The sequence below is a fragment of the Trichosurus vulpecula genome, chromosome 9, assembly GCF_011100635.1.
Source record: "Trichosurus vulpecula isolate mTriVul1 chromosome 9, mTriVul1.pri, whole genome shotgun sequence".
NCBI classification, from domain to species: domain Eukaryota; kingdom Metazoa; phylum Chordata; class Mammalia; order Diprotodontia; family Phalangeridae; genus Trichosurus; species Trichosurus vulpecula.
Genome location: NC_050581.1, coordinates 61072091 through 61084489, shown reverse-complemented (window position 1 = coordinate 61084489; position 12399 = coordinate 61072091). Strand labels below are relative to the sequence as shown.

General features: G+C 53.2%; 1 protein-coding gene across 2 annotated transcripts; it reads left to right on the top strand.

Moving 5' to 3' along the window:
* The first annotated feature begins 725 nt into the window (after positions 1–725).
* DNAJB5 (DnaJ heat shock protein family (Hsp40) member B5) lies at positions 726–11871 on the top strand. Of its 2 annotated transcripts, none has more exons than XM_036737483.1 (4): positions 726–841; positions 5632–5876; positions 9422–10023; positions 10290–11871. In XM_036737483.1, exons 2-4 carry the CDS (start codon positions 5666–5668, stop codon positions 10521–10523), a joined length of 1047 nt encoding a protein of 348 aa, XP_036593378.1. In that variant the 5' UTR covers positions 726–841; positions 5632–5665; the 3' UTR covers positions 10524–11871. The 2 variants fall into 2 exon arrangements, with proteins under 2 accessions (XP_036593378.1, XP_036593379.1); XM_036737484.1 differs by lacking the exon at positions 726–841 and adding an exon at positions 2017–2229 and having other exon boundaries at positions 10290–10702.
* The last annotated feature ends 528 nt before the right edge of the window (positions 11872–12399 follow it).

Sequence of the window (12399 nt, the reverse complement as noted above, 5' to 3'; positions counted from 1 at the left end):
ACCGGAGGCTGGATTTGTGGGCGGAGCCAATAGTTCCTTCACGCCCACCGTCGCCGACCTCTTGAACCCACCCAATGGACTACAGCTCCCAGGATGCATTGCTCACCATTTTCCCCCCCCCCCCCCCCCCCACTTCCCCACCCCCGGAGAGGCTAATGTTTCTTTTGAGGGGAGGAGGCAAAAACACCCCCAAAGCTCGGTCTGAGGCGTTCTCGTAGGGCAGGGGTAGCCGCGTTCCCTTTAAGTCCTGCCTGTGACGTTGCAAGGCTTCCAGAAGATTCTCTAGGGACCAGTAGGGTGGCCGGCATGTTCCACCTCAAGGGCCTGTCAATTGGGCTGGTGGAGAAATGCCAGCACTAGCCTGAGGAGGGGCTAAGCCCTTCATTTGGACCAATGCAATCGAAGGGCGGATGAAGATCCCACCTTCAGCTTCCTTCACCAATGAACGTGACTCATAGGGTAGGAGGCGTGGTTGATTGACTCCCGAGAGCTCCAGTCATAAGCCTGAAACTCGAGCCTTGTTCCGACGAGGGGTCGGCCGCAGGCCGCCGTTGAAAGTAGGCGTCCGTCCCCCCACGCCTCCCTGTGCCCCCTTCTCGCTCAGTACCGTCCAATCATGTCAAGGACCGTGCTGAGTGGCGGGCATGCCGCGCAATGGCCGGCGCGGGGGCGGGGCCCTGGGGGCGGGTCTCCCCCCCTGTCCACCCACCCTTTCCCTCTCCGTCAGCGGCCGGTGGCTTCGGTCCCGGGTGGAAGCGGTGAATCCGGGGGGAGGGGACAGGACGGGACGGGACAGCGGCTCAGTCTGACCGACCGCGGCGGCGCCCGCAGCTTCTCACCGGTGAGGGCGCCGCGCCGGGGCCGGGAGGGAGCTGGGGGGGTCCCAGGACCGGGGTGTCTGGGCTAAAGAGGAGCTGGAGGCGCTGCTGGATACGGGAGCTGAGGGGGTCTGGGGAGTATCTATCTGTGGTCTCGTGCCTCGGAGCCTAGACAACCGACCTGCCGCTGGGTGGGAGGCCGAGCACCTGCGCCGCGGGGGGCTGCTGGAGGGCTGGGGGCCGCCGCCGCCGCCGCCGTGGGGACAGCTGGTGGGGCCGGGGGCCGCGCCGCCGCCGCGGGGAGCTCGGGTTCCAGGACCTGCCGAATCCACCCGGGAATGGAAAGTCCCACCGGCGCTCCCTCCCAGGCCAGACAGCTGATTGCTGACCCCTGGTTGCACCCTGGAGTGTCCAGCTGCCTGGGGTCTGGGAGAGCTAGAAGGGAGGAGAGGGGAGGGAGGGAGGACCGAGGGGACTGAAGGCTAGACATGCCCCACGACTACAGGGCCCCACTGCCTTCCCCTGGGCTCCCAATGGGGGTGGGAGTGAGGGGCAGGCAGGGCGAGGAGGGGGTACGGTGGAGCCGGGGGCTGGCACTAGGCCGGGGGTGGCTGGGAGCGGTCCCCGTCACTGCTGCCCCCCCTCCACCATTCCCTCCCCCGCCAGCTCCGCCTTCTCCCCCCCCCCCCAAGCCCCCAGTGACATCACCACCCCGCACTGAGCCATCGAGTGCCCCCACCCTGGCTTTCGGACTTAGGGATCCAGGGAGAACCCTAGCCTCCCCCCTACTCTTCTCGACCAGTCCCCCCCGCCCCCACCCTTCCTGAAGCGCCTTTTGTCTGAGGCTGGCCCCACCCCGAGACCAATTAAGGAGGAGACTCTGCGCGTCAAGTGACTTCATTGAGTAGGTTCTTGGTGATTTGGGGTCAGGCTCTCCCGGGTGAGTGAGGATGCACGCTGCTCCTCTCCATCTCACACTCACAGGCAGTCACTCACAATCACACTAACCCACTCTCAAGCACAGTCATAGTCTCAAATACAGCCAGCCAGTAGTCACACAAGAGACTGCTTCTCTGGATTCCTTTCTCCCTCCTCACCCTTTGAGGTCTGACATTCACTGACTCTTCAGTGGGAGGCCAGAGGAGGACATGTGGCCCTGAGGAGGATCTGGCTATTGAAGTACCTGGTGGACAGGTGGGTGAGGTCAGAGAGGAGGGGTATTGCTGGGTATGTTTAAGCGCACCGGGCTCTCCTGCGCACCCCCAGCTGCTCCCCCAATCCAGACAAGAGGAGGTTTCCGGAGCTTCCCACACTTCTGGGGAGAAGACTTCTTAGCCAGCTTGATGTTTAAAATTCAGCTGGAGCCGTTAAAACTGCGTGCATGGACGCTGAATGGGTTTGTAAAGTTTCGGTAAGTCCCTTTAAAAAGTATTTTCACCCTCTGCCAGGATGGCAGAAAGACATTCATCCTTTCATCATACCTCAGCATTTTTTCACCTCAAGCGTCTCTCTTACCTCAGGTATTTCATTCATTTCATATCCATCCCTCTGATATTTCATTCTCCCATATCTCCCCGTTTTCTACCCTTTTCTCCCCCATATCACATCCTCCCATACCTTATTCCTTAGGATTTCATAACCCAATATCTCATCTATATCTCATATCCCCTCATCCCCCATCTTATATCCCCTTAATATCTCACATCCACCATATCTCAATATCCTCACACCTCCCAATATCTCCCATCTCCCGATATCTCCCATCCCTTCATCCTACATCTCACAGCCCCTCATCCCCCATATCCCCTCATTCACCAAATGTCTCATAACCCCTTGTCCCCCATATCTGACAGCCCCACTTCCCTATATTTTATATCCCTCATCTCACCCGTTCATCCCTCCATATCATATTTACTCATCCCCCATACATCTCTCATCTACTCATACCTCACCTAATATTTAACACACTCCTATATTATTCCCTATTCCTCCTATTTATATCATCCCAGTCATGCCATTCTTTCATACCTCACCCCATCTCACACCCCTCCATTACACATTCCAACTTATATCCATATTTCACATCCCTGTATACCTTGCCATTTTAATTTCATTTCCCCATACCTGCCTCCAGTACCTTATCAAGACCTTATTTTATCCTTCTCTCCTTTCATACCAACCCCAGTGCTCCTGCTCTACAAGGCCTTGGAGATTCTTTGTCATCTGAGCACATGGTGGAGGAGATAGGAAAGAAAAGCAGGGCCCCTCTAAGCTCTTACCTGCTAGCCTGGAAAGACATGTTAAACTTGCTGGAGGGGGGCTTCCAAAAAAGCCTGCCCTTCATTTCTCCCTCACCCCTGGGGGGGAGGGGTGGGGGTGGTTTGAGGGCCCTTTTGAGCTCAGCTTATTTGGCAGTTGGGTTCTGAGGAAAGGAACTAGCTTGGTGGCAGAGGTAACATGGGGACAGCATGAGGATGCTCAAGATTAGAACCTGTTTTGTTTGTCCTTTGACATGGAACTGCTGTGATGCCTCACCTGTGAGCTGGCATTGGTGGGTGGGGGAATGACACCCAGGCCCTGAGTAACCATGGGGTGGGGAGGCCTGAATGATGGGGGAAGGAGATGTGGGCTGGGACAGAGATGACAGCACTCCCCCTGCCAGCTCCTTCTCAGATTTTACTGCTGCTTCCGAAAATGGCTGCCCACCCCCAGATGCACTTTCTTTTCTGTGTGCCCTCCCTACCCCACTTCCCCCACATGCCAGTGATTCAAAATGGCAACCCCCAGCTTGTCGCGTGGGGGGCCGCCGGGAGCTGTGCAGTTTGGCATGACGTGCTGGTGGAGGGAGGGGTGCCCGGGTTCATATAAATGCTTCTCTTTCGTACAAAGAGGCTCCCAAAGGCATGAGTCAGCCCAGCAGCTGCCAGCACTGTGGGGGCAAGAGCTACAGCCACTCTAGCCGTGCTAGCCCAGGCCTTGGAGATGATACTGCCTCCTCTCCTACCTGAAAGAGAGGTAGCTTACAGGGGCCGATACCCTGTTTCCCTCTTGCCTTCCCACTCCCTAAGTCCCCATCAAGTGCTGGTACTAGGAGGTCATGAGGGCAAGGCTATGGCCTTGGCCCAGGGCATTGCTAGAAAGGCTCTGCCCCTGCCCTGGCCATTGGCAGTAATTGTGCTATGCTTTAGAAGAGCCAGAGAATGGCTTTTGGCTATTCCCCAAAGAGATCCCCAGCCAGGAATAGGAAGAAACCCTCTCCTCTCCACAATATGCACATCCCTATGGATACATACATATACATGCACATATGGTGAGGAGCAGTGGGAGCTGTGACTGCCCTATGCCATCTGTGACCAGATATCCCTTGATCTAGGCCTGTCAGATGAGGCCAGTGGGGAGAACTGGGGCTTTGGCACTTCATGCTAAATAGACACTGAAGGCTGGAATTGAACCTGGATAGGCCAACTTCACCGGGTAAGATGTTTGAAACAGGAGGGAAGGGCTGTCAGGAGTTGCCTCTAGTATTAGGTAAAGGGTGGGCTTGCAAACAAATGGGGCCAAAGGGGAAAGGAACTCTGCCTCTCCCAGGTTGCCTCTGTGTCAGAATTATGCTTACTGTGTGTGTGTTGTGGGGCAAAAGAGTGGAGTGGTGAGTGAACCGAAGTGCTACCTTAGGGCAGGGAATTGATCCTCATGCGGATGGAGACAAGCTCCTTGTTCCTTTGCCAGGGGCTGTGACTCATCTTGTCTTCATGGACTTGTAGGGATCAAATCACATGTGAATGTGAGGTTGGGAATGAGCAGACTAGAACAGAAACCAAGGAACTCTAATGTCAGAGAGGCCCTGGGATCTCTTGCACCCGTGGCCTAACTTACCAAGACAGCTAGCTAGCTTAAGGGTGGCCTATATGCCTTTTCCCCCAGGAGGCTTTTGGGAGAATATTCTCTCAGAACTGTGCTAAAACTCCAGTACCAAGCAGACTACCCTTTCTGTCCAGCCATCAATCAGTCATTCCTTCATTCATCCACCAGAAAGGTGCTGCCTTCTAATTCTGCATCCCCCTGGGGGCCACAGCATCCCTGTGACAACCCAGCTGGGACAATCTAGCCCAGGATGCCTTCCCCTTCATTTCCTGTCCCTGTGTAGCATGAGCCAAATGTAATACTAAGTGAGGTACACCCCTTTAGCAGTATTAGCCACTGTTCTCTCAGCCCCCAGCAGGTTGTGGGAACTAAATGTTGCCCGATATAACCTTACTAAACATACTTCCTACCCTGTTCTATCAGCTGGTTGTCTAGAGATCCAGTGGAGAGATGCCTTTGAGGCACTGGTGCACAACAGATGCCTTTGATCTGGACAACTCTAAGACTTGACTAATGAATCAGGTCTCAGCTGGGCTCCACAAAGTAGGCCACAGCCTCCTCACTTTCCAGCTCCTGGAATTCAGGAGCTAAAGCCAAAAACATGCTCTATTCAGCCCCTGAGCTGGAAAGGGCCAAGTGATTGTGGTGATGGTGGGGCGAGCTTATGGAAGTTAAAATGTAGAGCAGGAAAGGTTCTAGTCTCAGCTCTACCACGAAGGAGCTGCATGACCTTGGAAGTGAGTTCATTTTCCTAGGCCTCAGGGTCTGGTTCTAGAGAACTTTATTATTATTCATCTAGTCCAATTCTCATTTTATAGATGAGGAAGCTGAGGACAGGAGAGGAGATGTGTCCAAGGAAGAGTAAAATCAAGGGGGAGGTCAGAGCAGGTAGATGAAAGGGGCCAGGAGGCTGAGGACTATTTTAGATTTGGCCCTGGGCTTCTTGCAGGAACAAGGAGGCCAGTGCTGGTCCAGTTGCTGTAATGGGGAAGGATTATTATAAGATTCTGGGTATCCAGTCTGGAGCCAATGAAGATGAGATCAAGAAAGCATATCGGAAGATGGCCCTGAAGTATCATCCGGACAAGAACAAAGAGCCCAGTGCTGAGGAGAAGTTTAAGGAGATTGCAGAGGCTTATGATGTGCTGAGTGACCCCAAGAAACGAGCTGTTTATGACCAGTATGGGGAAGAAGGTAAGAAAGTCCTCAGCACCTGGCCCAGGGCAGCCTGGTGGGTGAATGATGCCTGTTCTCACTGCAGAGAACTATGTGACCCAGTTCCTTCCGAGCTCCTTAGCAACAGGGCAGAGACACTGCCATTTGGGTGCTGATGCTGAGGAAAGGGTCGGAGGAAGGCTGCCTCATTGCTTCCCTGAGTCTGACCCCTTTTCCACCCTGGCTTTGACTGGCTAGGGCTAAGACTCTCTAATAGCAAAGGAAACCAGCTACTCCTCTCAATATTCTAGGCCCCTGGGACCCATTTCCTTTACCCTAGGCCCCCTAAACTCTCTACTCACCACCATCATTTGACAAGTCTTCACAATTTAAGGCCACACATAACACAGGCACAGAGGTAAGACATAGGATATAGCCACTATGATGCCTGGGCCTTGGGATTCTTCTGCCAGTCTTGAAAGCACCTCTCCTCCCAGCCTTATTAGGCCATCCCTGAAATCTGTGCTGCCCCATTGGATGGGAAAATGGGGAAAGGCACATAACATTTGTATTCATCAGCATAGAGTTTTAGCCTCTGAAGGCTATATAAACAGACCAGGGCCAAGGGAAGAGTGAAAGATGTGGCCTCTAGCCCAGTATCCAGCAAACCCAGGGACCAAGGGCACCTGAGATCCCAAGGGAAGCAATCTGCCTGCCTTCATGCCTGCCAGGGTCAAATAGGAGCTGAGAGTCACTGCTAGGACCAGGGCTGGAGTGTGGCAGCCAGAACTAATCACATTTTTCTTTTATAAATTAAAGGATGGTGCTCTCAGGGAGTGTCTATCTACTCAACAATTCCAGAACACCCCTGCTGCTGTCTTGGGGAGGTAGAGATTATCATTGGCTTCATGCCCTCAGGGCATGGGGTGGCCAAGCGCTGGACAGCAGGTTTATATCAGGGAGCAGGAAAGGCCCAAATAAAGCTGAAGGAAGAGTGGTCCTGGCAGTACCTCTTAGCAAATCCCACAAGCATGATGTAGCTGCTAATTCTGGCCCTCCTTTTCAGGGCCCCACAGTGCCAGCAACAGGCACCTGTTAGGCTATATTAAGACAACACTGTCTCAAGTAGAGCCTAGGGCTACCCTCCCCAAGAGGAACCTTCCTTTCCTTTCTCTGCCCTCCCCTTTCCCCTTGCCTGCCTCCTTCTCTCAGTTCTTTGAACACTCCCTTCCTAGACTCACCACCTCTGAATCACCAGGAGTCTCCCAGAATATTCAAAAAACTCCCAGGAATACCAGAGCAAGTTAGGGTACAACAGAGGTGTCAAACTCCAATAGAAACAGGGCCACTAGTCCACACATAAGGATCCCCAGCCCTGCACGGAACAAATTGACTGTCTTAAAATGAAATATTATCTATCTCTTATTGTATTTTTTATTTATTTTGTTAAATATTTTCCAATTACATTTTAATCTGGTTTCTGGCGGGACTCGAGAGTGTTGTGCAGTACAATCCATGAACCACCATGTGGCGAAGCCTGAGAATTACATCTACTCCGGGGTCCTGACCTAGGCAAAAGTTCAGCTGCCCTGGGTAGGAAGGGAAGGGGGAGGGGGCCTCCCACCTCTCCCCAGTGGTTACCAAGTTTGACTCATGGGTCCCTATGGCTTATACCATACCAGGGATCAAGGTTAGAGGCAGAAGTCATTGTTCCTAGAGAGACAGTGACTATGGAAAAGTCTATGGACTTTTCTCTTTGCTCTCTACCTTTTTTCACCCTTACCTATCCTCTTTGGATATGCTGACTCTCCTTCAAGGAGTGGAGGGAGGTGCTGGACTAAGACAGTGAATACCACACACCCTAGTCTGCCAGAGTGCCAGAGGCTGGTAGTATTTCTGGCTGCCATTCCAGGCTGCCTCCTCCACAGCCACCCCCACAAGAAGCCTGTCATGCAGACAGACCAGGAGCCGTGAGCTGTGAACGGCTGAGGACAGCCTGTTCCCAGCCTGCTGGGTGAGGGGGGGCCTATTGGGAATCCCGGGGGGGGGAGGGGAGGGGTTTGAAGCCTTCACTACCTTGATCTAAGAGCCCCCAACCTTGATTCCTCCCCGAAAAATGAAACCTAAACCTGTCCTCATGACCCTCAAGCCTTTGCCAGGGAAGTAACAGGCTAATTTGGGCTCTGCCTTGCAGAAGGGGGGATGGGGAGGAGATGAGGGTAAGAAGGGTGCAGTAAGCCTGCTGGCAACTCCAGGTGAAAAGCTCCAAAGAAAATTTACTCTCTACCACTCTGAAGCCAGTGTGAGGAATGAAATTTCAGGAAGGGGGATAGCCAGCCTTTGACTTCCCAGTTAGGTCCCAGGGCATGTGGGAGTGAAGGCCTAATAATGCCATTTTGCCATTCAGGCACTTGGTATGGGGCCATGGGCAGCATTTGGAAACCTCGAGAAAAATGATTCCTTCTTGCTATGCTCATGAATATATTCATCTTGTTTCTTCCTCTGGGCCCAGAGGCTTCCCCCATAGGGACTAGAGAGGGAGGAGGATTGGTCTTCCTCACCAATCTTATCTCAATCTGGCTCCCACTGTTGGGGAGGGGGTGGGGTGGGCACAGAGCTGCTAGAAGCCTTTTGTGTGCCCTAGGCAGTGTTTGAAAATTGCTTCCCCTTTTGTGTTACTGTTCACCAGAAGCTTTGAGCCTTCACTGTAACTGTAACACATGCCACTTATCACAAAATAAATACCTAGCTGCTGTGGAGAGTGGAATTTTCTGACATTAAAAAAATCTTTTACTAAAAAATATTAAATACTCAAAATATCAGATACTAAAAAGTGTCCCCCATGGGATCTCCCTTGGGTCCCACCATAACTAGCTACCCACCTTGCCAACACTTGGTTGCAGTTGGGAGTGGGGAAGGAAAGGATTAGAAAATCCCCCAGCAACCCTGGAGGATAACAAGGACCTTTCTGGGCTTCTTTATTACCACCGTCACCCACTCATCCACTTCGTGGCCAATGAATGTCCTCTTCTCTTAGGGAGGAAGCAAGAATCTAAGAGTTCGTTTTCCTAATTCTCAGTGTATGAATCAGAGGCAAACAATACTCAGCCTCTCAGGTTCCATCTCTCAGCCACTTTGAAGGAAGGACCCTGGGCTGTTTGAAGGCCACGAGGGTTAATGTGGTACACAGAGCATCATATAGTTGTCAGGAGAACTAGGTTTTAATCCTATGCTCACTTGTTGGGTTACTTTAGGCAAATCATTTCAGCTCTGGGATCCTCAGGTGGATCAGACTAATGAGTGTGTAAGGACCTGCTGTAGAGATGGGAGGCGTTTTTGTTATTCTCAAAAGCAGATATACTCTCTCCTTCCATACAAAGCAGAGAGCTGCCAACCTTTCCTCAGTAGTCTTTTTCGAGAGAAGGGGGAGGATAAACTATCCAGAGAGGCAACAGTATCAGGTAGCTCCTAGGAGCTCTCCCTTCCTAGGGAAATGTTGAAGGGGTGGGGTGAGGGCCAGAGCCTGGACTGGAAGGTGTTTTTCTGTCCTTACCTCCCCTCCACTCCGTCCCCTCCCTACCCAGGCCTGAAGACCGGTGGTGGCAGCTCTGGAGGTTCTGGGGGCTCCTTCCACTACACCTTCCATGGCGACCCCCACGCCACGTTCGCCTCCTTCTTCGGTGGCTCCAACCCCTTCGACATCTTCTTCGCCAGCAGTCGTACCACGCGGCCCTTCAACGGCTTCGACCCGGACGACATGGATGTGGACGAAGACGATGACCCGTTTGGCGCCTTCGGCCGCTTTGGTTTCAATGGGCTGAGTGGAGGACCCAGACGACCCCAGGAGTCCCTACACCCCCGGAGAAAGGTGCAGGATCCCCCTGTCGTGCACGAGCTGCGCGTGTCCTTAGAAGAGGTCTACCACGGCTCCACTAAGCGCATGAAGATCACCCGGAGGCGCCTCAACCCGGACGGACGGACCGTTCGTACAGAGGACAAGATCCTGCACATCGTCATCAAGCGGGGCTGGAAAGAGGGCACCAAGATCACCTTCCCCAAAGAGGGCGACGCCACGCCCGACAACATCCCCGCTGACATAGTCTTTGTACTTAAGGATAAGCCGCATGCCCACTTCCGACGAGACGGGACCAACGTGGTCTACAGTGCCCTAATCAGCCTCAAGGAGGTAGGGTGGGACCTCGTCCGGACTCCCGAGCCAGAGGATGGTGTGGGACTGGGGGGGGGGGGGTATGAGGTTCTCCCTAAATCCCCCAATTCCCTGATGGCTAGTGTCTATAACCACCCCAACCCCAGCCCACCTTTCCCCTATCTGCTTCCCTTTCCCAAAGCAGAAAAGCTGTAGAAGATGCCATTCCCATAGAAATCAGTACCCCCCTTCTTTCTGTCGCCCCTCCTCTCCATCTCGCCTTCATTCTGTCTCCTCCTCCCCAGGCGCTGTGTGGCTGCACAGTCAACATTCCCACCATCGATGGCCGAGTTATCCCCCTACCCTGCAATGACGTCATCAAGCCGGGCACTGTGAAGAGACTACGCGGGGAGGGGCTGCCCTTCCCTAAGGTGCCCACCCAACGGGGCGACCTCATAGTGGAGTTCAAAGTCCGCTTCCCGGACAGGATAGCTCCGCAGACGCGACAAATCTTAAAACAGCACCTGCCTTGCTCCTAGGCCCAGCCTCAGGGCCGGCTCCCGGCCTCCACAGCAATACCGCCCTCCGGCCCCAGGCTCCCGCAGCCAGAAAGGCGATCCAGCCGGCCCTACCGCCCATCAGGCACCCTTTTTCTAAAATGCAAAAAAGCCACTTTTGTTTTCGGAAAATCGTTACCGCCCCTACCTGGCTGTGCTGTCTAGGGTGGGAAGTGAGGGTGGGGGGAGGGAGGGAGGGAGGGATGCCCCCAGGGCCAGGGGTCGATGTTTTTGTCCCAAGCTTTGAATCCAGTTTTACTGCTCCCCATGGCTGGAGAGTGACTTGACTGTTACTTGGCGATCTGATCTGTAGAGGTTTCCTATCCAGGCCTGTAAATAGCATGTCGTTCCCCTACCCGCTGCTGAGGTCCTTCCTGCCCTCCTTTCTCGCCCCCTCTCCGGCCAAATGTAGGACGGGGAGAGGAGCACAAATAGGACACTCTTATCCCGGACCATCACCATAAGGGGGGGGGGAAGGGGGGGAAGGATTACTATTCACGTGTACTTGGTTATGTACACACACATACCTTCCCACATATTTGTGCACACATACTCTAGGATTGGGGAGGGGGGGTGGGGAGGGCCACTGAGCACGAGACACTTTGTATTTACCAGGGGTGGAGTTTGCTGAGCTGCCTGTGGGAAAGGGGGACTGGGAGGCAGCTCCGCTTCACCACACATGCCTCAAACACTTTCCCTCCTTTGACAGCCACACCTTCCCCATGCCCAACTGGGCCTGCAGGCTGGGGGAAGTGGGGATGGACAGAAGGGGAAAGCGCATAGGTACCACATGTGTTTTCTTTAGGCTTAACTAAGGGGCTGGGGAGGGAGGGATTTTTACATTTTTGTACTGGGCAGCTCTTTGGTGCTGCCAGCCTTGATCCAAAAGGAAGGGGATTTTGAGCTTTCCCCACCTTCTGGGAATTCAGGGTCACAGCAGCGATGCCCTGGCCTCCCTGCCCCAGGGCTTCAGCCCTGCCAGAGCCTGTCAGTCCCCTCCAGTCCTAATCCACTCCATCTCCAAGCTTCTGTGGTCCTTTCCCTGGCCTATGGAGCTCTACTTGTCCTGTCCCTGGAGTCTGGGGAACCCAGAATATCCTACCTTGCTGTTCCACACTGTACAACTGTATATTATCCTGGACAGCAGGGAACCCTGGAGAAGGGGTTATTGACTCTGGCCTGGTCTGTGGCTACACCCTAAGGAACTGGGGTGGGGGCTTTCTTGGCTTTTCTCATTTTGATGAGTCCCTGAATGTTTTTATAGTAGTTCTTTTGTATTTTTTTGTAATGACAGTATTATGAAAAAAAAATAAAGTATTTTAAAAATAGAGTATCTGTGAACCACTGCACTACCCGGAAATGGGGGGAAAGAGGAGGGGAAGGGAAGGGAGGGAAGAGAGGAGAGGGAGGAATTATAATGGTCTCTCAACCAGCACCCCTCTCCCTCCCTTTTCCCTTCAGACTTTTAGAAGCCAGCCAGGAGGCTCTTAATCACCAGCTTAAGGTGTGAGCTGCCCTCTAGTGGCCAACAGATTATCCTGAAGTCCCAGAAAAAGATTTCAAAAGGCCTTCCTTACCAAAAGGCTCCTTTGAGCATGTATCTCTTGGGCAATCCAACGAATCCTCCCCTCACCCTGACCACCCAAAGCAATGCAGCAAATGCTGGTAGGGGACAGAAAACAGCTACTCTTGTTAGAAGAATAGAATGTATTTGGGAAAGATAATGCCCTTAACACAATGGTAACTATCTTCTTTGGAAGGTCTAATGATGTCATATGCCATGAGAACAAGTTGGAAGGGCTAATAGTGTCATGTATCATGAGAACAAGTTATCTCCTGGGAGACTGGATTCTCTCGG